Source organism: Heloderma suspectum, chromosome 3 (genome assembly GCF_057233095.1).
Source record: "Heloderma suspectum isolate Gila_16-S chromosome 3, 16-S_ref, whole genome shotgun sequence".
Classification (NCBI taxonomy): Eukaryota; Metazoa; Chordata; class Lepidosauria; order Squamata; family Helodermatidae; genus Heloderma; species Heloderma suspectum.
This window is the reverse complement of record NC_139460.1, coordinates 155,334,253-155,360,368: the sequence shown is the minus strand read 5'-3', so window position 1 is coordinate 155,360,368 and position 26,116 is coordinate 155,334,253. Positions and strand designations below refer to the sequence as shown.

Here is a 26,116-nt window from a genome sequence, read left to right as displayed (position 1 = left end):
GGAGTTGTAGGCCAAAACAGTGGGAAGGCCACAAGTTGCCCATCCTTGCATTAGGCGAACAAGCTCTCATTAACTGGCACAGCAAAGTGTTAGCTACTACAGCAGTTGGACAGCATTTTAATTTATTAATTTATTATATTTATATACCGCTCCACATCAGAAGTTTTTGGAGACGTTAACAGCAGAGATAAAAGAATAAAACACCAAGTTAAAACAGTTAAAACATTTTTTAAAAGGGCAAATTCCAATAAGGTCAAATTTAATAAACTGTGGCTGGCCGTGCAAGGAACGCCTCTCGAAATAACAATGTCTTCAAGAGGTGCCGGAAGGAACACAACGTTGGTGCTTGCCTGACCTCCAAAGGCAGGGAATTCCACAGGAAGGGGGCCACCACGCTCAAGGCTCTTCTCCTGGTAGACTCGAACCGGGCCATGGGTCCATGTGGAACCACCAGGAACATGCCCTCTGATGACCTCAGTGACCAGGCAGGTTGGTAAAGAAGAAGGCGCTCTCGCAGGTATCCTGGTCCCAAGTTGTTTAGGGCTGTCAGGAGTGCCCTAGCTGCCTCTTGCAGTCCCCACCAATAGCCAACTCAGGACACAGACGACGAGGAATTCTTTCCGAGACTTTATTCCTTTATTACTTCATGACTCTTTCAGATACTAATCACTAGTGACAAAGCAAAGAACAGCACTGGGGAAAGATAGCAGAGTAGCCTAAGCTCCAGGTAAGGCAGTTGGTCCCTGTTTGAAGGAGAACCACGGGAAGACCCTGAACTTATGGGCTAGGGAGAGATCCTCCCTCTTTCCCTTGGGTCCTCGGGACGCAACCATTGTTTGCGCGCCAAACGAGCGCTACACCTCCTTTCCGCGCCCTCCATCTGTCGTCGCTCCCTGCATCTGCGCCGAGCATCCAGCAAACCCCCCTCCAGAGCTCTCTCACTGCCAGGGTCACTATCTATCCCAGGAATGCTGGCAGGAGGAATCTCTGCCAGCTGCTGTGCTTGTGAGAGATGAGCGAGCTCCTCTCCCACAGATTGCTGTTCCTCCTCAGAATTGGAACTGCTCTGGGGCTCTATTGGCTCAGTCTCCACCCTGACAAGGGCTTTGTATACTAGTACTAATACCTTAAACCGGGCCTGGTAGCAAATAGGCAGCCAGTGCAGTTTCCTCAGCAAAGGAGTTACATGCTGAAAAGGGGCCGATCCTGACAACAGCCGAGCTGCTGCATTCCGCACTAGCTCCAGCTTCCGGACCAGCCATAAGGGCAGCCCCACATAGAGAGCATTGCAGTAATCCATTCTTGAGGTTACTAATGCCTGTACCACCGAGGTCAAGCTGTCTCAGTCCAGGAGAGCCCGTAGCTGGCAAACCAGCCGAAGCTGGTAAAAGGCACTCCGAGCCGCTGTGGCCATTTGGGCCTCCAGTGACAGTGATGGATCTAGGAGTACCCCCAGACTACGAACCTGATCTTTTAGAGGGGGTGCAACCCCATCCAGAACAGGCAATGAACCTATCTCCCACCACTCACCCACAGGGCTTCCGTCTTGCCAGGATTCAGTTTCAGTTCCTTGGCCCTCATCCAGCCCATTACTGAGTCTAGGCACTGATTCCGGACTTGCACAGCCTCTCCTGATTCAAATGTCACAGAGAGATAATTCTTCTAATACACTTGCCTCTGCTTGCTCCTTTTGACACAGCCACCAGGTTCAAACAGAAGTGGGATGGGAGGCATGTCACAGAAGGGTGTGTGTGTGGTTTTGTGGGCAGTCTTAACAAACTTCTCCCAAGGGAAGGCACTGCAGTTCAAAGGAAAATATCGACGTCTCACAGAAGAGGTTTAAATTAAACACAGGTAGTTCAAGAGATAGGATGTTTAATGATGCTGCAGAGAAAGCTTGAGGTGTGTTGCATCTTGCGAGGCTTGTAAATTTCACAAAGTTTCACTCCAAAAGGCTGGGTAGTTGTACGAACAAATTAAACAAGAAGAGATCTGGAATGCATCTGTTCAGTCTCCCTTATCTTTACAGCATCTGTTACACCCGATGGTTAGTTTAACTTGGTGGTTTTCAAACTGCATTCCAGGGAACCTTGGGGTGCCTCAGAAACTTATCAAGAGTTCCTCAAAGAGAAGATCAATGAAAACAGACAAGCTTGCTTGAAAGACAGCTAGCCCACATCTTCCCACCCCATGCAATGGCAGTCACAGGGAAATGCTGAGTCTAAGGCACGTTCTCTGTTCACACAGTGCAATGGTGAGGCCCAAATGGCCTGGCCATTAGCTGGTTATTTTATTTATATCCCCCCATTCCTCACAAAGAGCCCAGGGTGGCTAACAGTCTATATAAAACACAGTGCACCACGTAACATTAAAACCATTACTCTAAAATCATAAATAGATAATAAAATACAATGAAACCATCAACTCAAACCATCAATCAAAGAACAAATAGAGCACTTGCCTATACCTCCAAAGGCTGCACAAATAAATAGGCACTTAATGGGTGCCTAAATGACAACAGTGTGTGGGACAGCCAAATCTGTACTAGCAGAAGGGAGTTCTGCACCTGTGGTGATGCCACCAAAAAGGCCCTGTCATGTGTGGTAGCCCCAGGGGCCGCATTACTCAAGTGTCCTACAAGCAAATCCCAGGATGGTGAGTATTGGGGAAGGTGGTCCTTCAGGCACTTGGGTCCTGAGCTGTTTACTGTTTTGAACAGAAATACTAACACGTTGAATAGAGCCCAGTACTGCACTGGCAGCCAGTGCAGAGGTTTCCAAACTGGTGTGATGTGCTCATATCTCGTTGCCCTATCAGCACTTGGGAGCAGCATTCTGCCACTTTCAAACCATCTTCAAGGGAAGCCCCACATAGAGAGCATTGCCATAGTCCAATCAGGAAGTTATCAGAGTACAGTATGGACTACTGTTGCGAGATTATTTCGGTTCAGGAACAGCTGTAGCTGGTGAACCAGCTGCAGCTGGCATAAGTACGCCTAACCACTGAGGCCATCTGGGCCTCCGGTGACAGCTTTGCATCAAGAAGTACTCCCAGACTATGTACCTGCTCTGTCAGGGAGAGTGCTACCCATATAGGACAGGCCATCTAATTCCTGGACCTGGGAACCACCTACCCACAGAGCCTCCATCTTATCAGGATTTAACTTCAGTGTATTGGCCCTCATCCAGCCTACCTCTGCTTCCAGGCCCCGGTCTTCCTCCAGGCACTTACATGAACTGAATATGCACAATACAACACTTCCTAGATCTGCAACATACAGGAGTTCCATGGTAGACATGTAGGTCTCCCTCAACAAACAAGTGTATTCCCTGAAGGTGAAAGCATGAAAATGACTAGTTTAGGTTGTATAACTGAGAATGTGGCTTATGACCATCAAGTTGATAATAGCCAGAGGGAGAGGGGTTAAGGAATCAGATGGTATCATGTATAAGTTATCTGTAGATCAAGGGAAAAGTTCAACAGACAAAGACTTATGTTTGCAGTATGTGAGCTTGACTACACAAGGTGGTATTGGGAACTTCCATATTCAGCTTCAGGGGTGGGCAACCAGTGGCCCTCTAGATATTATTGAACTCCAACTTCCATCAGCCCCAGCCAGCATGGCCAATTATTAGGGATCATGGATTAGACGATGATACCCTTATTTAAAGGCCTTAACTCTATTATCAGAATAAATCTCCTCTGCTCTGACATTCAAGAATTTGTATTACGTTAATAACTGGAGACCCAACTAAGCTCGAGTAAATTATAGCTGCAGAGTTCTGACTCCCAGGAATCTAAATGTGAGGCTGCACTTAAAGTTGGTCTGGAAGCAGCTTACGTCTTGTCGGGGACTGCCCCTTTTCGGCATGTAGTAACATTTTACTGATGGAATTGCACTGGCTGTCTGCTTGCTACTGGGCCAGGTTTAAGGTTTAATCTGTATAAAGCCCTAAACAATTTGGGACCAGGATACTTGAGAGTGCACCTTCTCCTACATCCACCTGCCCAGTCACTGAGGTCATCGGATGAGGCTCTCCTGGGGCCTGAGATCTCTTTGGAATCCATTCACTGGAGAGCTTTTAGTGTACTAGGTCCCACTCTGTTGATGTCAGGCCGGTACCAACATTGCTCTGTTTTCAGCATCTGCTAAAGACATTTATTTAAATAATCCTTCCCTTAATAAAAGAACAGCCATGGTTTTATAGTTATAATTTGATTTTAATGAATTTTATCCTTTTATATTTTGATATATATTTTCAATTATTTGGGTATACATGTTGTAAAAAAAAAAATCAAATACTTGGTTTGTTGCAGCACTGATGAGAACTATGGCAGAGTGGTCCTTAATCAATACAAATCACAAGACGGCTTACACAGGTATAGTAACATGTTCATCTGTGTGTATCCCACCCCAGTTATTTGAAAATGCAGTAAGATATGTGTTGTATAGGTAGAGGGAATGACTGTAAAACTCAGCAGACCCCAAACACAACTGTCCTTTATTTATCACACACACAACTGCAGAACTTAGCAGAAGCTCCACCAAGGGCTGCCACTCCCAACTCTTCAGGAGCTGCCAAGGTTCAAAACAATAACTAAACCACAGTACCACCCCCTAGAATACATAACAATATGCATGATTTTTATTTTTTTTTTGCTTTGGTTAATAATTTGTAACAAGAACCTACTTTCTTGTGGCTGAGCAAAGTCAGACCTTTGGTTTAACTCAGATTTCAGTATTTTTTGTTTGAATGATTGTAATGCAACTCTTGATTTGCTGGACGTGTGAAGGTAATTTCTTAACAATCAGTTGTTTGTGCTATTTCGTCAAAGGAAGCTTCTTATTTATTAAATATCTTCAACTGATCTCCTCAACTGAGATATTACAGTATTTTAATTTATTCCTTAATTCCTGTCATTAAGAAAAATTAAGGGAGCTATTAATTATTAATTATTAAGGGAGCAATCCTATGCAGTTATTAAGGGAGCAATCCTATGGCCGCTAGTCAGTGGCTAGACGGCCATAGGATAAGTCAGTTTCTGGGAACTGACCTCAGAGTCCGCGCTCTGAGGTCAGTTCCCTGAGAACCGACCTTCCCCACCCCAGCGCTGCCTCGCAGGCAGCTCGGAACGGCCCTGTGCTCTGCGCTTGGAAGAGGAGCACAGAGCGGTGAACATGGGGCATTCTGGGGGGCATTCTGGGGCGGGGAAGGCGGAAATGCCAGTAAGACACATCCTATGTGTCATCCAGCCGCCACTTCCCCCGTTCCACCTTCCCACGGCTACACAGCCGAAATCGGCTGTCTAGCTACAAATGCAGGGCAGCTGAAGCACGGAGGGGATGATCCCCTCCGTGCTTCTCCTGCCCTGCATTGGATAGGCGGTCGCCCCCGAGTTTGGAGGTGGTTGCCTATCCCAATAGGATTGCGCCCTTAATGACAGAGGTTAATCAACTGGCAGGTCTCATCTGGATGTTTTGGAGGCTGAGAGTCTTCATGAAAAGCATTACAATCCCTCAGTTACAACAATTAATTTTTCTTAATGACAGGAGCGCAGATGAAAACGATGATCAAAAAGCTTTGCTTAGCCGATACAGATCTGATACTACATTAGACAGGTAATGTTTTTGTGTATTTTGCTTTATTAATTTTCATTATATAAAGTTTGGATGCAATCATTCTTCTTGGATAGCCTGCTAGGTTTACTTTTTCATTCAAATTTGATACGCTTATGTGTGGAGATACTAGTGTGATGTAACAAATTGTGTTACATTTGGACTGTGCAGCTTTTTCCTCATTCTAAAAAGTTGAAATGGCTCTCCTAAGGCTTGGTTGCTGGCAGTAAGAGCTTTAAGTTAGAATATGCTGGTATTTTTGGCCCTGCCCCTTTTGCTGCCAGCCCCGCCCACCACTGGCATGCAGCCCCGAAAGCTTCTCCAAAATGGAGTTTGGCTCCTGTGCTGAAAGAGGTTCTGCGCCCCCTTTTTTAAAGCAATGCAGGCTGAGTGGCCTTGAACAAGCTGCTATTACTCAGCCTAGGCCCTCTCACAATTGTGTTTTGAGGATGAAATGGACTGACAGTGTTTATGATGCCCTGAGCTCCTTGGAGGAAGAATGGGATACGAATGTGATAAATAGAACTAAATACCTTAAGGAGAGATGAATTGGCTTGGATCCTAACCTGCTCGCAGAACAGGAATTTCCCACCTAGGGATGGAATTCAAGCTTCACACATTTCTGTACAAAATTATCTGTTCTACACCTCTCAGACTAATGTGCAGGTCAGATTTCGCACTTCTCCGAATGTTGCAACCCACCAGTGGCAATCCTATGGGCCGCTCCCCTGCTCTGGCAAATGCCTCAAACTCTGTGCTTGTGTAACCGTGCCAACTGGCTAACACAGGTCATACATTAGTTCAAATATTTTACCCCTTGTGGCCCTAAAATCATCAAGTTTCTTCTAGAAAAAAAATCAGGCAGAGGGGTATTTTCTAAAATAAATAAATAAATAAAAATAATTAATAATAATAATGTTGCAACGTGTATTAAGCAACGGTACAGTTCCCATTTCTTCAATACCTCTCTGAGAGAGTACACTACAGTCTGTGTGGAATCCACCAGAGGAGCAAAACAACAACAACAACAAATACACAAATGTTTTAGAAGTCCTCAGCTCAATAGAAGTCCTCTTCTCCCACTGAGATGCTGAAGAAGAGTCTTCTTGCTGCTACTGCACCTTGGGCCTGTAAAATTAGGGACAAGTCTCAGTCAGTAAATCTCAGGCCTTCTCCCTTATGTGGAGTTCCTTCTTCTTCTGACTGGGCTGACTGAGGTATAAACACGAAATAAACATTACACTAGTTTAACTATATTTTAAACAAAAGATAAATCTAGCCCTGTAGGCTTCAACACAGTAATTCATTTAACTTTGTAACGAAGTATTTCCCCACTTGTCTCTACAAGGTCACTCATATTAGCTCCTATCAAGGAGAACCTATTTAGTAACTGGTTCTGGGGCCCCACACATATAGTACCTGTAAAAATAGGGACAAGTCTCACCAGTAAATCCCAGACCATGGGCCTTGTCCTTTATGTGGAGTTTCTTCTGCTGCAGGTTGGGCTGACTAAGATATTTACAGGGTGGGCTATAAAGTATCTACTGCTCCATTGCTGTATTTGGCATGGAAATAGTTCTGGCTGCCTTCCCTTTTTCTCCCTCTGTATTAACCTGTGGTGAGAGGGCAGATTTGACATGATGGGGTTTCAAGGTGTAGTTCTTTATATTTTACATAATTATTTTACATTAATTGGATGTGCCTAGTTTTTTCCTGCTGCTTTCAGAGGGATTTGTCCCTTGTAATGGTACATCCAAGCAGTATTATAGTTTGTTTAATATATTATGAATTTGTTAACTAACTTGATGTTTCAGTTCTGAATTGAAAGTTTGTTTATAGGTTTATCATAGTATGTTTATGTTTATATAATGTTGTATTTTACTTTATATTACTGTATTTATTTATTACTTTAGAATATTTATATACCATGTCTCATTTTAAAAATCCCAAAGCGGTTTACAGCAAATGATAAAACAATAAAAGATTATGTTAGCCACTTTGGGATTCCTTCTGGAGGGAAAAGCGAGATACAAATAAACTATGATGCTGATGATGCTGATAATTGTTCTGTAGCAGACAATTATTGTTGTCTGAGCCGTAATATGCCCCAAGTCTGCTCAGTGCCTATTTACAGCACAATTCTTAGCATGTTTATTCAGAAGTACCAAATCCTGGTAACTATGTATATGATTGCATTTGCTACCTTAAATGTTTATTTTAGCCCTGGTAGTGAAAGCCTGACAATGGCACCTTTTCAGTGGAAGTCAGGAAAATATTTTTCAGCAGAGACTATAAGATCCATAAAGGCCAGGAAAGGGCTTGTGCCTCTTCTTTAATGTAAATCTAATGGCTTAATGAAATCAATTTTAAACACAGCTACCATAGCCTCTTCGGTTTGATGTAATGGCTGTAAATCTCCCAACTGTGTTTCACCAGGGATTGTATACAATGGACATCTTTAAATTGTATTGATCTCCAAAAATCGTTGTGTGTGGTGATGGCGTTGGGGGAACATTATACTCCATATGGAGTGGTAAGGGATTGCTTTAATTCCAGAGCCATTTTATGTCTTCATTAAAGGACTTGTCAAAGCATTTGATGTTTTCCACTGCCATGCAAGAGCAAGACTCATTTAAAAAAGAATGTACAATAACCCTGGGACATTTAATAATTCATTGCTTTTTAAAAACTTAATTAAAATAACTCTTTCTGCAAGCTCAAAACTTTTCAAACAAATAAGCAATAGCGTTATAATTGAGTCAGCTAGTACTCTATTCTGTTCTCATTATCATCGTAAAATTGTGTGTAGCAGCTACTGCAAACTTTTTCTGCTTTGCTAGGAAATATTAGATGCTGACATTTTAATTCAGGCAGTCTTCCTTTTTAACCAAAGCTAGTTTCTACCCTTAGTGAAAACTCACTTTGCTACTTATCTTTATTTAGGATTTCTGGCAGCATTGATGCTGACAAAGCAAATAAGCTTCCTGCCTTAGATAGCAGGCCAAGTAAGAGGTATGTGTGAGCAAGGCTTCAGAGTCGTCGGTTTAGGGGGCACACCAGGTTTGGTAGAAATCAACTGGATACTTTCTGTGTAACCATCCGTCCTTCCTGGGAACCACTGATGTTGGCATGGGAATTAATACACAATATAGCTGATCCGCAGGATTCAGAACTTCAGAAACTGTTGATGTTGCATGGGAACTGGTTATGGCAGAGGACCAATCATGCCAAAAAAGTAACCAGTAAACCAGGCCTTATGGGGAAGTACCAAGTCTGAGCCATGCCTTGAATAAAAGCAATAGCTATCTTGATTCTGGCATTACTTGTCCGTGTTTTCCACATGAACCACAATGGCCTCATTCAGACGTAACAATAAACTATGGTTTATCTTTAAGAAAATGAACCTATGTAAGCATAGAGGGGAAATGCACAAGCCATCTTTTTTTCTAGCATGGCCACTTCCATTTTTATCTAGCCCAAATTTAGTGGCGTGTCTTGAACCCTGGCAAATCATGGTTAGTCTTAACTATTGTTAACTGAAACAAACCAACTGAAAATGGTCTGTTTTATTAAACCATAGTTAAGGTTGACCACAGTTTTGGCTTTGGGCATATGCTAAATTGTGGTTAATTGAAAATGGAAGTGAAAGCTTCCAGTCTCTTCACAGCTGCACCAAAGGTGAAGGGGGAAATTTGAGACTCCAAGGCTTGCCTAGGTTCATTCTTGTAATGACAAACCATAGTTTACATCAGATCACAGCCAGCATCTCCTTTACCCTCCAGCTGTGGCTCAATAGAAGGTTGATGGAGCTGCCCAGGAATGTTTTTTTTTTCTATGAACAGATGTCATTTTTCCCTAGTTCACTCATTCCGTATGGATTTTCCATTCATGCTTGAAAAAAGTGTTTAGGTATTTTATTCCATGATCCATCTTTATGTGGGCATGCAGGAGGACTGATGTAGGGCTCAGCCCTTTCCCTGCAACAACACACGTGAATGGGTGGGCACCATGGCACAATAAGTCATTACCAGAAATGGGAGGCCCACGATGCCACCTATATTCCAGTGTAGACCTTTCTGCCTGGATGCAAGATAATTCAGCAATTTGTATCCTGGCAAAAAGGGGGCTTGCTGGGGATACGGGAGATAAGCATGAGCTTCTGTTTGAGTAATGACCTAGTATGCTATGGCTGTGTTCCAAGGGGTGGAGAGAGGGGTACAGGGCCTTGTTTAGCTCTATCTGATCTCCACATGGGCAGCTCCACTCACATGGGGATGGCCCATGCCCTTATTAATGTTTATGGCAAATGCAACTGTCAATACAGATATAACTATCTTGAGTCAGTTGGAGAGCAATCCTGTGGTCCCTGGGATGCTTTCTCAGGGACCATAGGACTGTTCAAAGGCCCCCTCCTAAGCTGGTAGACACTGCTACAACCTTGGGAGGGAGACTCCAAGTTCCAGTCCCCCTCCCCTGCCCCCTGGGAGCTGCTGCAAAAAGAACCAAGCTGGCTGCTTCTAGAGGTCGCAAATGCGGCCACAGATGGAAGGAAAAGGGAGCATTCCGGTGGGCAAGGTGGGGATGGGAGAGGAGATGCCAAGATATGAGAAATCCTATGGCCTCTCCAACCCTGTCCCAGCCCCTGCCATCACACCCTCTCTAGACAGGCTCAAAGGCCTGTCTAGAAGGAAGACAGAGAAGCAAAAACTGCCTCCACCACCCCTCTCACCCTGCAAAAAGTAACCTGGCAGGGCATTGGATCTGCAGAAGCCTCCAAGCTCTCAGTCAGCACCATCTTCCTCACTCTCCACGTAACTACCGATGCAGAATTCCCAAGGCCTTTGATTGTTTCAAGATTCAGTTGGGTCATCTTTGATATTAGTTTGCTGCTTATGTTTGTCGATGCTGCCCAAACCAGTGTCCCTGGGATGAGTGCTGCCCATCAGATCATAATGTCTAGAAGCAGTGAAATTTAATTCTTAAATGGCTGATCAGTTTAAATTGTATTATTTATTTATTATTGATAATCATCATCCTGAAGCAGCATCGATACCTGGGAGAAAGTGAAATTCAATCATTTTAAGTTTGAGATTATTATTCAACAAAGATCCTTTAACAGGAACTATTAGAAAAACCCAACTATGGGCATTTCTACTTTTGTATCTCCACTTCATGTCTGCACATTTTAGTTAGCTATGATGTCATCAGCTGAGGCAGTTCATTAATTCCAGAAAATGAAGGGATGATCTTATGGTAGATATCATGTTTACATACTTGATTATCTCCCTATGATCTTAAATTATGTCTGAAAATTGTGGTTTTTTTGCAGCAAGGAATCTGATGTATCTGTCAATACAGGCAATGTTGCATCACCTGTGAAGAAGAAAAGGTATCTGTCCTGTTTTATTTTTACTGTCTTGGGATGTAACGCATGTATCAGTACACATAAATGTTTTAGTGAAAGCTACCTTCCTAATGCATACATTGATTCTAATAATTACCCCAACTAAGTCCTTTAAAAGAGAGGTTTAAGTGACAGAAGGGTGAAGTGTACAACTTACTCAAAGGATAAATTTGCAGACTTCCACCGAGGTAACCCTGGTGGACCCAAGTAGAAGTGGTCTAGAATAATTGTTCCCTGTGCCAATGCAGACTTGGCAAAATCTTTGAGGAGCTTAAAAAACCTGGGGAGGAAAATTAATTTGTTAATGCTAAGGATAGAGCTTAAAATCCTAAAAGATGATGCTGTTAAAGTGCTGCACTCAATATGCCAACAAATTTGGAACACGCAACAGTGGCCACAAGACTGGAAAAGGTCAGTTTACATTCCAATTCCAAAGAAGGGCAACGCCAAAGAGCGTTCAAACTACCGCACAATTGTGCTCATTTCACATGCTAGCAAGGTGATGCTCAAAATCCTACAAGCTACGCTTCAGCAGTATGCGAACTGAGAACTACCAGAAGTACAAGCTGGGTTTCGAAGAGGCAGAGGAACTAGAGATCAAATCGCCAACATTCGCTGCATCATGGAGAAAGCAAGAGAATTCCAGAAAAACGTCTATTTCTGCTTCATTGACTACGCTAAAGCCTTTGATTGTGTGGATCACAACAAACTGTGGCAAATTCTTAAAGAGATGGGAGTACTAGACCACCTTACCTGTCTCCTGAGAAACCTGTACGAGGGTCAAGAAGCAACAGTAAGAACCAGACATGGAACAACCGATTGGTTCAAAATTGGGAAAGGAGTACGACAAGGCTGCATATTGTCACCCTGCTTATTTAACTTATATGCAGAGTACATCATGAGAAACGCCGGGTTGGATGAATCACAGGTCGGAATTAAGATTGCCGGGACAATTAGCAACAGCCTCCGATATGCAGACGATACCACCCTAATGGCAGAAAGCGAAGAGTATCTCAAGAGCCTCTTGTTGAGGGTGAAAGAGGAGAGTGCAAAAGCTGGTTTGAAACTCAACATTAAAAAAACTAAGATCATGGCATCTGGCCCCATCACTTCCTAGCATATAGAAGGGGAAGAAATGAAGCTGTGACAGATTTTATTTTCTTGGGCTCCAAGATCACCACAGATGGTGACTGTAGCCATGAAATTAAAAGACACTTGCTCCTTGGGAGGAAAGCTATGGCAAACCTAGACAGCATAGTAAGAAGCAGAGACATCACCTTACCGACAAAGGTCCGTCTAATCAAAGCTATGGCTTTCCCAGTAGTAATGTATGGCTGTGAGAGCTGGACTATAAGGAAGGCTGAGCACCGAAGAATGGATGCTTTCGAACTGTGGTGCTGGAGAAGACTCTTACGAGTCCCCTGGACTGCAAGGAGGTCAAATCAGTCAATCCTAAAGGAAATCAACCCTGACTGCTCATTGGAAGGACAGATACTGAAACTGAAGCTCAAATATTTTGGCCACCTAATGCGAAGAGAAAACTCTCTGGAAAAGACCCTGATGCTGGGAAGGACTGAAGGCAAAAGGAGAAGGGGATGGCAGAGGATGAGATGGCTAGATAGCATCACCGATGCAATGAATATGGACTTGAGCACACTCTGGGAGAGAGCGCAGGACAGGAAGGCCTGGCATGCTATGGTCCATGGGGTCACGAAGAGTCGGACACGACTGAACAACACAACAACAAGGATAGTGCTAGGCTGATGTAGGTAAGCAACACAACATCTTGTTTCCACATGACAAAAGCACAGAATGGTTACTTACTTATTACATTTCACTTACTAAAAGGATAGTTGCCTTGTAAGCTTTTGGGAGTTTTCAGGGTTTTCCCTTGTGGCAGGCATGATCAGAAGGCATATCAGGAAAACCCAAACTGGGTTCTAATACATCCTACCATTTAGGGCATAACGTAATGTCATTGTATCCTAGCCTTGCAACCTGAAATTCTTTAAATGGACATGTTGGGGATTAAATCTGGGACCTTCTGCTTGAAAAGCATGGAAAACACATTCTGATTCTAGAAATGTATGTAGACGTGAACAAGCAATAGCCATTGGGTTCGCCTCCACTTTTGGGGAAAGTGGCAGCTTTATTCCTGGGACTGGAGGAGATGCTGGAGACACTGAAAAGAAATTTATTCTCTGAAATTCTCAGTGGGGATACAAATCACAGAAGTACTGTATATGTTCAAGGGTTTTGCTTTCGTATTAATGAAAATCACAATAGGCAATATCCAGTTAAGCTCTCCTAAGTCCCCATTCATTTTAATTGGGACACAAACAATGGGACTTAAATTGACCCATAGACTAGACAACATGATGTCTTAGATTTTATTGTTGTTCAAATGCAAGACCTTGTAAAACAAGCTAAAATATAAAGAAATTGTCCATTAATTAACATTGAACAGGCAGTCATGGATGCCTCCCCCAGTCTCAAACCAGAAGGCCACTACAGATGATGTGGAACAACACAAAAGGTAAGAACTAGAAAGTGGAGGCTGGTGGCTTCGATTTCAGTGAGGCTGTGAATACATTCCGGGTTTCAGTCAGAACCAGCCAGAACTCTAAAGAATCTATCTAAGGTGCTGAAACTCTTTTTGGAACAGGGTTCAGCACCTTAGATAGCTCCTTTAGAGTGCTGGATGGTTCTGACTGAAACCCAGAATGGATCAGAGCCCACCAAAATAGGAGGGACCAGCCTCCACTGGAACTAGAATATTAGTAAAGTTGATGTCCAACTCCCAAATCTTAGGAAAAGCTTTAGAAGAATTTGTGCTTGTTTGTTAGGTTGACAACTTTTGTGCAGCTCCTTAGGATGTTTGTGTTAAATAAAAAGAAAAGAAAAGATATGAAATGAAGATGGGGTCACAGAGCAAGCAAATCACAAGCTTTTCCACAGTGAATGTTTTCTTGAAAACTTTTCAGACTTTTAAGCAGGGGTGGGCAACTTGAGGCTCTCCAGATGTTTTGGCCTACAACTCCCATCAGCCCTAGTCATCATAGCCAATGGTAAGGCATTATAGGAGTTGTAGGCCAAAGCATTTGGAGGGCCATGTGTTGCCCACCCCTGGTTTAAAGGCTGATCTGCTTTCCCTTCTCCTCCAAGCTCATTGGGTTAGAGACAGACTTAGTCATGCTGAGAGGAGAACATTTAGAATCAATGGGACAAGTTAGTCATGACCAACCTGCTGATTTCAGTGGGTGTACTCCTAGGATTACTGAGTCTAGGTCCAGCCCATTATTTCTCAAAACCTGAAATACTCCCATGTTGAATCCTACTGTAAAGTCGCATCAGAGTGCAATGCATCCTTATGAATAGATATAAGCAGCTACCTTACGTTGAGTCATTCCAATGGCACCATCTACTCGGATTGGTCTTTGCTCTACAGGATCTTGGGGTCTTTCCCAGCCCTACTATCTGAGAGCTTTTATCTGGAGATTCTAGAGATCGGACCTGGGAGAATAGACATGCAAAGTATGTGCTCTGCCACTGAGCTTATGGCCCCCACATTGCCTGAAAGAGTTAATTTAGTTACAGAACTGTTTCTTCTTGTGAATAAATTGAGTCACACAACCTTGAAAGTGAGCTGAAATGTGAGTTGTCGGTTCATGGTTTTTCAGTGTGGGTGAACATTTTACTCTATCTCTGTGGAATAATGACTGGAAACTTTGGCACTGCACGGTAAAATACCTCCCTGTGCTGAACTCCTTGCTTTGTGCCAAGGCACAGCCCATATTCACTCAGTGTTTACTTCAGTCCTCTTTGGCACTGCTGGTATCTGTGATAAACATGCCTTTCCAGCAGCTTCAGAGCCGAACTACACAATACTTTAAAGACATAGCCAGCAGCTGTGTCGCCCCCTTTTTTACTCTAAAATAAGCACAGGAGAGCAAATCAGTCTTGGGAGCCTGGGGTAGAGGGCTTTAACCTTTTTCCCCACTGTGGTTCTAATCTGGATCAGGGGCCCTCACCTGAAATTTAAATTGCCAAAAAGTAATAAATTTAAACAAATAGGTTATTTTTGGCAATGTGAATTGCAGGTGTGAGGGGCCCCCAGTCTGGACTGGGACCATTTGTTCAGTCGTTCAGTCGTGTCCGACTCTTCATGACCCCATGGACCAAAGCACGCCAGGCCTTCCTGTCCTGCGCTCTCTCCCGAAGTGTGCTCAAGTCCATATTCATTGCATCAGTGATGCTATCTAGCCATCTCATCCTCTGCCGTCCCCTTTTCCTTTTGCCTTCAGTCTTTCCCAGCATCAGGGTCTTTTCCAGAGACATTTCTCTTCGCATTAGGTGGCCAAAATATTTGAGCTTCAGCTTCAGTATCTGTCCTTCCAATGAGCACTCAGGGTTGATTTCCTTTAGGATTGACTTATTTGTCCTCCTTGCAGTCCAGGGGACTCGTAAGAGTCTTCTCCAGCACCACAGTTCGAAAGCATCAATTCTTCGGCATTCAGCCTTCCTTATAGTCCAGCCCTCACAGCCATACGTTACTACTGGGAAAACCATAGCTTTGATTAGATGGACCTTTGTCGGCAAGGTGATGTCTCTGCTTCTTACTATGCTGTCTAGGTGTGCCATAGCTTTCCTTCCAAGGAGCAAGCGTCTTTTAATTTCATGGCTACAGTCACCGTCTGCGGTGATCTTGGAGCCCAAGAAAGTAAAATCTGTCACTGCTTCCATTTCTTCCCCTTCCATATGCCAGGAAGTGATGGGGCCAGATGCCATGATCTTAGTTTTTTTAATGTTGTGTTTCAAACCAGCTTTTGCACTCTCCTCTTTCACCCTCAACAAGAGGCTCTTGAGATCCTCTTGACTTTCTGCCATTAGGGTGATATCATCTGCGTATCTGAGGTTGTTGCTAATTCTCCCGGCAATCTTAATTCCGACCTGTGATTCATCCAACCCGGCGTTTCTCATGATGTACTCTGCATATAAGTTAAATAAGCAGGGTGACAATATGCAGCCTTGTCGTACTCCTTTCCCAATTTTGAACCACTTGGTTGTTCCATGTCTGGTTCTTACTGTTGCTTCTTGACCCTCGTACAGGTTTCTCAGGAGACAGGTAAAGTGGTCTGGTCCTCCCATCTCTTTAAGAATTTGCCACAGTTTGTTGTGATCCACACAATCAAAGGCTTTAGTGTAGTCATGAAGCAGAAATAGACGTTTTTCTGGAATTCTCTTGCTTTCTCCATGATGCAGCGAATGTTGGCGATTTGACCTCTAGTTCCTCTGCCTCTTCAAAACCCCGCTTGTACTTCCAGTAGTTCTCGGTTCACATACTGCTGAAGCCTAGCTTGTAGGATTTTGAGCATAACTTTGCTGGCATGTGAAATGAGCGCAACTGTACAGTAGTTTGAACACTCTTTGGCGTTGCCCTTTTTTGGAATTGGAATGTAAACTGAACTTTTCCAGTCTTGTGGCCACTGTTGAGTGTTCCAAATCTGTTGGCATATTGAGTGCAGCACTTTAACAGCATCATCTTTTAGGATTTTAAATAGCTCAGCTGGAAGACTGTCATCTCTGCTAGCTTTGTTTTTAGTAATGCTTCCTAAGGCCCGCTTGACTTCACTCTCGAGGATGTCCAGCTCAAGTTCAGTGACCGCACTATCATGGCTATCAGGGACATTCAGATCTTTCCTATATAGTTCTTCTGTGTATTCTTTCCACCTCTTCTTAATCTCATCTGCTTCTTTTAGGTCCCTGCCTTCTTTGTCCTTTATCGCGTCCGTCTTTGCACAAAACGTTCCCTTGATATCTCCGATTTTCTTGAATAGATCTCTAGTCTTTCCCATTCTATTGTTTTCCTCGATTTCCTTGCATTGTTCATTTAAGAAGGCCTTCTTGTCTCTCCTTGCTATTCTCTGGAACTCTGCATTCAGTTGGATATATCTTCCCCTTTCTCCCTTGCCTTTCGCTTCCCTTCTTTCCTCAGCTACTTGTAAAGCCTCATCAGACAGCCACTTGGCTTTCTTGCATTTCTTTTTCTTTGGGATGGATTGAGTTGCTGCCTCCTGAACAATGTTACAGACCTCCATCCATAGTTCCTCAGGCACTCTGTCTATCAGGTCTAATCCCTGAAATCTATTCCTCACCTCCACTGTATATTCATAAGGGATATGATTTAGGTCATACCTGAATGGTTTAGTGGTTTTCCCTATGTTCTTCAATTTAAACCGAAATTTTGCAACAAGAAGCTCATGATCTGAGCCACAGTCAACTCCAGGTCTTGTTTTTACTGACTGTATAGAGCTTCTCCATCTTTGGCTGCAAAGGACATAACCAATCTGATTTCGATATTGACCATCTGGTGATGTCCATGTGTAGAGTCGCCTCTTGTGCTGTTGGAAAAGAGTGTTTGCTATGATCATCGTGTTCTCCTGGCAAAACGGTATTAGCCTTTGTCCTGCTTCATTTTGTACACCAAGGCCATGCTTCCCTATTATCCCAGTGATTTCTTGACTTCCTACTTTAGCATTCCAATCCCCTATGATGAAGAGGACATCTTTTTTTGGTGTTAGTTCTAGAAGGTGTTGTAGGTCTTCCTAGAACCGATCAACCTCAGCTTCTTCGGCATCACTGGTTGGGGCATAGACTTGAATTACTGTGATGTTGAATGGTTTGCCTTGGATTCGTACTGAGATCATTCTATCGTTTTTGAGATTGTACCCCAGTACTGCTTTTCCCACCCTTTTGTTGACTATGAGTGCTACTCCATTTCTTCTAAGGGATTCTTGCCCACAGTAGTAGATATGATGGTCACCTGAATTAAATTCGCCCATGCTTGTCCATTTTAGTTCGCTGATTCCCAAGATGTCGATGTTCAATCTTGCCATCTCATGTTTGACCACCTCCAGCTTACCTTGATTCATTGATCTGACATTCCAGGTTCCTAAACAATATTGTTCTTTACAGCATCGGACTTTCTTTTCACCACCAGACACATCCACAGCTGAGTGTCCTTTCGGCTTTGGCCCAGCCGCTTCACTCTTTCTGGCGCTACTTCGAAATTCCCTCTGCTCTTCCCCAGTAGTATATTGGACCCCTTCCGACCTGAGGGGCTCATCTTCCAGTGTCATCTCTTTTAGCCTTGTGATACGTTCCATGGGGTTTTCTTGGCAAGAATACTGGAGTGGGTTGCCATTTCCTTCTCCAGTGGACCACATTTTGTCAGAACTCTCTGCCATGAGCTGTCCGTCTTGGGTGGCCCTGCATGGCATAGCTTATGGCTTCACTGAGTTACAGAAGCCCCTTCACCACAACAAGGCAGTGATCCATGAAGGGGATCATGGACTGGGACCATGCCAGGGAGTAAAGATTTTTTTAAAAACCCTACCTCCCATACTAGTGTCCTGATCCATATTAGATCTCCTGTGCTTACTTTAGAGTAAAAAAGAAAGAGAAAGAGAGAGAGCTGCTAGTTATGTCTTTAAAGTAACATGCAGTTTGGCCGTGAGACTCTGTGAATAAAGATCTAAAAGTGTGTTAAAAACTAACAGGTTTATTTGAAATCCACGTGTCTTTCTCTTTGTTTAAAGCAGGGATGGGTAACATATGGCCCATGGGCCACATCTGGCCTGTGAAGGCCATTTGTGCAGTTTGCCTGCTACCTGTGAACCAAGTCAATGGGGCTCATTCAGATAATCCTCCAAATTATAGTTTGGAGGAACATGAGTGAAAGCTGTGTTTATATGCTCCCTCCTCCTCCTCCTCCTCCTCCTCCTTCTCCCTTTTCCTCCTCCTCCTCACTTGTAGGGTTTAATTGCCATTTGAATCAAACCAGTTTACCATGACTTCTAAATTGGCAAAATGTGATTTGAGTGATCCTTCTAAATCAGAATCAAAGTGTTGTTTGTAATCCCAGCTTGAAAGGATTAATCAGACCACAGTTTGCTGATTTGAACTGTGATTTAATTCAAACTGGGGACAAGAAAGTAAATCCTAAATGTGAAAGAAAGAGGAGAGAGCGTGCAAACACAGTGCTTGCTCACAATCCTCCAAATCACTGTCTTCTGCTGGCCAATTGCAATTCCCATACTTTTTGTTATGAAGGAAAGGCAAAAATAGGTCTTAAAACAGGGGTGGAGAACCTTAGGCCAGGCGTCCCAACCTAGCCCTTGGGGGTTCACACCCCCTTTCCCCCAACCACTGATTGTGTGGTGGTTTCCTGGGCTTCTGTGCAGTTTTTCCCCATTCTTAAAGGTTGAAGTGCCTCTTCTTAGGCTTAATTGCTGTTTGTAAGTGCTCCAAGCTAAAATATATTGGTATTTTTTGTTTTGTTTTTTGCCCCACCCATTTTGATTTCTGCCCCACCCACCACCAGAATTTGGCCCCTGATAGTTTCTCCAAAATGGAACTTGGCCCTCAGGCTGAAAGAGGCTCTTCACCCCTGGCTTAGAAGATTGTAATTATCTTTTCACTACAGAGTAATGATTCCTTCTGAGCTGAATGCTTGAAGGATTAAATATAACTACTTTGTGCAAATGTTCTGCTGCAACTAGCATAAAATGAAAACCAGGAAGACTCCAGTTCAAATTTTGCCTCTGAGCTGACGAACTCACTATGCAGCTTTAGTTGAACCACTGTCTCTTAGCCTCAACCTCTCCCCTCTGCGCTATCAGATGGAAATAATAATATTGACCTACTTAAAGGGTTGTTTTAAGACTACTGAAATAATACACATCAAGTGCTTCTAGCCCTCAAGTGTTATAAAAATTGTTGAGTATCACACACATGCACACATTTCATAATCCTCTACACTTCTTGTGAAATATAAATATTTTATATGCTCAGCATGCAAATTAATTCAGTTTTTGTTTCTTTGTACAGGCATTCCTGGGCCTCACCAAATACAGCTGCAGCAGTAGCCATCAATAATAAACCGTAAGGATGAATGCAGTGCTTATTAGTATGATTCTTTTTTAGAATAACATTTATGGCTACCTACATTTTCAAGTGTACACCAGTTTTGTTTTTAAGTGTACACCTAAAAATGTAATGGATGAATGCAACGAACCCAAGTTTGCAGATATGTGCATCATAGAGGAAGACTTGTTAGGAAGCCCCAATAAGTTGTGTTTCCTCATCAAGGGTATACTTGGTGGCAAAGCTGTGTTTGCTGCCATGTCATATGTGAAATGGCCCATAGATGGACTTTGAATAGCTTTGGACATTAACGATATATGCAAATACAGAAGGTGTGAGTGAGTCAAGAGGAGGAGAGTCATCACATCAAAGTGACACTCACCTCTTCAAGGGACAGAGGTGCAGGTCCCCATCTGCAAGCTAGGTGATGCTGCGATTCTTTGTGCCTAGAACTGTCTCTGATTACTGTTTCCTTATTCCATCTTCACGTTGATAATTTGTAAATAGATTTTCATAAATATCGTCTGCAGGGCTGGGGAACCGGTGGCCCTTCAGATGTTGTTGGACTCCGACTCCTATCATCCCAGCCAGCATTGCCAGTGGTAATAGATAATGGGAGGTGTAGTCCAGTAATCTGGGGGAGCACAGGTTTCCCACTCCTGTGCTCTTTCTGGAAAAGCTTGCCCTGAACTCCTCCTCCACCAGTAGAATGGGAGAAAAGTAACAGTTACAGTGTGATACCCCCAAATATCATTTCAGCTGTTTTGATTGTAGCTATGGTGTAGAGAAACTCTCCCCTCGCCACCCCCGATGGGAGTGTTAAAAGTGTATGAAGCTTGGGTTTTATTCCTAATATCTCCATTCTGGGTTAGTTTTGATTTCATTATTTCGCAGAGAATCAACAGTGTCAGATAGCAGAGGTGCAATTAAAACTCAGTCCTGAGATGTCAGCGCTATGCCTCATAATTTCTGTGCATTGCAAGTACCTGGCTACCAGTTACTACCCTGGATTGGAAAACATAGGACTGCCCTCACCTCAACTTCTGTGTTATGACCATTGATTAACAGCACAGCAAGGCCAAGTCAAAATTGCCATTGTTGCTCAATTCACCTCCAGAATTACTTCACGTTGTGATTATCCAGAGCTGATTTGGAACATCCAGAATGTAACTGAAATCCAGTATTAATAATTTTTAACTGGATCTTATATTTTTCTTTCTGCAGAGTTCCTACTACTTCAGACAAATCAGGAGGACCAAAAATGTATGTATTTTATTTCATGGTATTCAGGCTGAATCTTGAAAATTTTGTACAGCCCAGCATGTGTCATTTACGTAGTTTATTTCATGGCCAGTTATCATAGGAAAAAAAATATAATGGAAAGGAAACCTTTTCTTTCAAGGGAATTATAATAACATTCTAGAGCAGGGGTGAGCAACACATGGGCCACATCCAGTCCCTGCCACCCCCAAATTAAGAAAACAGAATTGGGGGAGGGAAATATGGCGTCCATAGTTTGCAAGCTAATATTGATCCTTTTAGCGCTGCATAGCCACTATGAATTCATTCATTCGTTACATTTCTATACTGCCTACTAGCCAAGGCTCTCTGGCCAGTTTACAAAGATTAAAAATCTTAAAAATACAATATTGTACATAATATAAAAGCTGTTTACATAGAAACATAAACAAAAGCACACAAACACACACCTCCAAGCAATTTTAACAATGAACAATAAGAAGTCTAGGACCCAAATTAAAAACCTTATCATATGCTGCCAAATGCCTGAGAGAAGAGAAAGGTCTTAATCTGGTGCTGAAAAGATAACAATGTTTGCACCAGGCAGGCCTCACTGGGGAGCTTGTTCCAAAATCAGGGGGCCACCACCGAGAAAGGCCCTCTCCCTTGTTGCCACCTTCCAAGCCTCCCTCAGAGGAGGCATCTGGAGGAGGGCCTTAGACGATGAGCATAGTATAGGGTAGGTTCATGCTGGGAGAGGCACTCTGTCAGATACGGTGGTCCTGAGCTGTGTAAGGCTTAATAGGTCAAAACCAGCACCTTGAATCGAGCTCAGAAATATACAGGCAGCCAGTGCAAGCAGGCCAGAATAGGTGTTACATGTTTGGATCTTCTTGTCTCTGTTATCAATCTGGCTGCTGCATTTTGCACAAGCTTGATCCATCTTCAAAGGCAGCCCCGCATAGAGCGCATTACAGTACTCTAATCTGGAAGTGATCAAAGCACAGATGACTGAAGCCAGGTTATCCCTGTCCAGATAGGGGTGCAGTTGGGCCACCAATTGAAGCTGGTACAAGGCCATGCCACTGAAGCCACCTTAGCTTCAGTGACAAAGATGGCTCAGGAGAACCCCCAAGCTATGAATGCCATTTTTACTTAAAAAAAAAAAATCCTTAATGGATTCTTGGCAACCGTGAGGGAGTGGAGGGTGTGGGAGCATCTGGTAAAAATAGCCCCTGGACCTCCTGAAGTTGCTCACCCCTGCTCTTGGAAAGCAGGCCTACTTTGTGGGGTGTGTGGCTGCTGCATGATTCTGGCTGTAATCCTATACCCACTTTCATAAGAGGAAGCATGGTTCACTTCAGTGCAACATACTTCTGTGTTGACATGTATAGGATTGCACTGTCTCTTGATTCTGTCTAGCTTCACTGCTCATATCCTGAACGGCTTCCAAAGGAGGAGCAGTGCTTGAGACTGGAACCATGATGCAAGATAGTATTTCCTTTCATTACGAAGCTGGTAATGTTTAGTGTATTTCTCTAGGCCTCTCAGTGTGGAGTGCTGGCTAGAAGTGTTGGACTTGGTCTGGGGAGGTTCAAATCCCCATGCAGCTATGTAGCCTTTGCCATAGCACTATATCTCTCTGCCTGAGCTATCTCACAAAGTTGGTTTGCAGATAAAACAAGATGACCCTTGAGCAGCAGATGAGTAAATGCTATTTCTGCATAAAATACAATTTCAGTTTTGTTCTGCAGGACTATCTATTCATCAGAACCAGTTACATCTCCAAAGTCAAATGCTGATGCGAATGATAATCCCAGAACTAGGTAAGTCCAGCTGCTGGAGTTGATGATTGATGTGGACAATGTTGATTGCTACTGGGTATGGAGGAGCCAAAGTTAAGCACTATAAGCTCCACTGATTTTCATTGGGAAAGATTTAAGCCAGAAGAGTTGCAGTTATACTAGTGAAATGTTTTACACATCCCCTGTGATCTAGGGGATCCAGGGTGAAGTACACTTTTTCTTCAAGTACTTGTGGCAAAATCCTGATAGCTGCTTCTTCAAGGCAAAGAGGGGGTGATTTCCAGAGGAAAAATGGCAGGAGAGAGGAGGTGCACAGCCTTTCCCCACCTGCTGCTTTTCTGATACAATTCACTCCCCTGATGATTCCATCCTGTAGGGCAGGAGTGGGCAACCTTTAGCCTACAATTCCCAGGAGCCCTAGCTAGCATGGCCAATAGTGAGGGATGATGAGCCAAAACATCTGGAGGGCCACAAGTTGCCCACCTCTGCCTGGGGCTATCTTGTAAATGTGCAGGTAGAGCTCCATGAGGGGAGTGGTATATTGGGGACATTTCCAGTGCTAAAGCACTGGTGGGAGAGGGGTTAAGCATTGCTTTCCCCACCACGTCACCCATGAAATGTGTTTCCCTCTGAAACTGCTTTGCCAAGAAGAAACCGTTGTGGGATTTCATTATATACATTTCCATGTAAGATGTAGTTCAACGCTTATCTTTCACATTGGATCTGAGTCTGTAAGGACTATTATAAGGGCGCTGCACTGGAGCGGTAATAATTCACCACAGTAGAGAAGATGTTCATTAGACACGCATACCAATGCACAATTTCTCTACATTATGTATCCATGTGTTTGAGCATATTTGAGCTTCAGCTTCAGTATCTGTCCTTCCAATGAGCAGTACGCCACGCTGGCTCTCATAACATACAATAATTTAACAGCAGAAACATAATAGAAAAGATATAGAGTCAGTAGTCACATTGAGCAGGAAGGTCTGAAGGGGGCTTCTACACATGTTTGGGTGAACACACGTAGAAGCCTCACCACGATCAGGAAAACCCTGATAAATCAGGAGTCTGATCGCAGAGAGGCATATATATATATGCATTCACCAAAATGCCTGTAGAAGTCCCCTTCAGCCCTTTCCACTCAGTGTGGGAAAGTCCAGGATGGAGCAGATTGGGATGTTGGAAACAGTTTCGGCATGCACATCCCTGTGCCCCCCTATATATGTCAAAATTCACTGTTCAGATATAGCGCCTGAATAGGGCTTTTTAAAATCACTGTATTGTAACTTAAATTTACTTCCACCATGATCAGAATTATGTATGCTTCCTAAGGAAGTATTTAACTGAAGGTTCATCCCAGCATCAAGTTTAAAGTAAAGGGGAAATGTTTGGGTTCCAACCTAGAGGCCTAGTCTCTTATCTTGATTTGGGTCACATGTATGCAGTTATTTGGGATATGGTTTCCAGAATCTTTATATGTGCTTATAGTCTAGAGTATGTAATCAGACTTCTTTAATAAACCCGGCAGCATATTTTGGTGCACTACAGAGTAATCTAGGAGCGCTCCCCTCTTGAAACACACATTGAGCTATGAAATATTCTAGGAAACAATATACTGATGAAAGATTTCCGTTGTCAGATCTAGAGATCTTAGAGAATAAAACGTCAGTGAATTAACTAGGAAAAGCTGCTGCTGCCACTACCCATGTACAAAGCCTTGTTTAAACCTTTCCTAATCCTCTTCCTCATTCATTTCATATTCACCCTCCCCAGTGGTGCTTATTAGCATATCAAGCTTTCTGTTCCAGTTCCACCATTGGTGGAGAGCTGTGGTAACAGTATTTGACTGAGCTACAAGTTGCCATGGTAACCTTGCTATATAGCTATTTTGTGTCAGTAACTAAACTAGTGCTGTGCCGAAAATTTCTCCCACATTTTTTTCTCATTCAATTTGATAGAAGAGAAATTGCTTCCGAAAAGAAATACAGTGGTGAAGAAATTTCGGGGAAATTCTCATGGTTTGGGTTTGGGGGGGCTTACTTTACTTAGGAGGTGGCTCAGGAGTGTCCTGTTTTTCATTGTACAATTATCTCTTCGGCTGCCTGTAGCCTCCTCACCTTCTTACACTTCAATTAAAGTCCAGTTTAAGGCACCATGAGGTATTTCCTCCCATGGGGCTTTTTCAGATCAGGGCATACAGGCAGCCTGGGAGGCTAGTTGTGATTTGGTAAGCTCAAAAACACCACACACAGAAATTATAAAATATCCTGAATTAGACGGAACAATGGAAGCCCCTTTTATGGGGCAGGGAAAAAACTTTCAGGAAATTGGAGGACAGATTTTGGCGGAGCACTAACTCCACCTCATCCCTGGAGCCAGACACCTGCATTGCAGTGGATGTAAACTGGGGTCCAACTTGCCAAGACAACTGATGCTGTTGCAGCATGAAACACCCCCCCCACACACACAAATTCTTACCACAAAAGAAAGAAGCTGTGCTATAAGCCCTGCCAGTGGGAAGCCCTAACTGGGAGAAACTGTGGAGAGTTTCTCTTTCCCCTGGAGAAATTCAGTGAAATTGGCTCCCAAATTTCTCTGCACACAAGTAAGGTGGAGAATTTCAAGAGGCTATTTGCACAGAGCTCTAATCTAAACTATAAGCAGCTTCAAAAAGTTATTGGAACATTCTTTCCTGTATTCCTAGTACAACATCTGTGAATTTGGCCCTAGGGCCAAATTTGACACCTTGTGGAATGGGGTGGGATGGGGACCCTCACAAATCCTATATATGACACCAGAATGGAAGTAACACAAAAATTAAATTTTGTCCTTGCCAGTTGTACAACCTTAATTTTGCTAACATTGGCACCAAGGAATTATTCACACAAGCTGGTGATTCACTAGATCAGTTGTCTGTCTGATAAACTGCAGCACTCATGCAAATATTCTAGTTTTCAGTCTGAATCACCTGTGAAAGGCGATGTTTTCTGCTCCATCCCAACCTACCTATCCTTGTTAGTCAATGAAACAATAATCTCAGCAGCATTAGGAAAAAAGTATGGGGGGAGGGAGAGAGCAAAGTAGAGTCTGAAGATGGTGCCCTTCGGCAATGGTGCTGCATGT

At 43.3% G+C, this 26,116-nt stretch overlaps 1 protein-coding gene across 12 annotated transcripts in view; it reads left to right on the top strand.

The window, feature by feature from the left end:
• SCEL (sciellin) overlaps window positions 1–26,116 on the top strand; it is a 77,880-nt gene that overhangs the window by 13,608 nt on the left and 38,156 nt on the right. For 7 of the 12 annotated variants that reach the window (XM_084844777.1, XM_084844773.1, XM_084844774.1 and 4 more), the window contains exons 4-11: window positions 4,318–4,380; window positions 5,552–5,620; window positions 8,561–8,629; window positions 10,947–11,006; window positions 13,489–13,557; window positions 19,911–19,964; window positions 21,171–21,209; window positions 22,940–23,011. In XM_084844777.1, the coding sequence (XP_084700903.1) occupies window positions 4,318–4,380; window positions 5,552–5,620; window positions 8,561–8,629; window positions 10,947–11,006; window positions 13,489–13,557; window positions 19,911–19,964; window positions 21,171–21,209; window positions 22,940–23,011 (495 nt within the window). The remainder of the gene's footprint in view (window positions 1–4,317; window positions 4,381–5,551; window positions 5,621–8,560; window positions 8,630–10,946; window positions 11,007–13,488; window positions 13,558–19,910; window positions 19,965–21,170; window positions 21,210–22,939; window positions 23,012–26,116) is intronic. The other 5 variants (XM_084844779.1, XM_084844778.1, XM_084844775.1 and 2 more) reach the window with 1 other exon arrangement.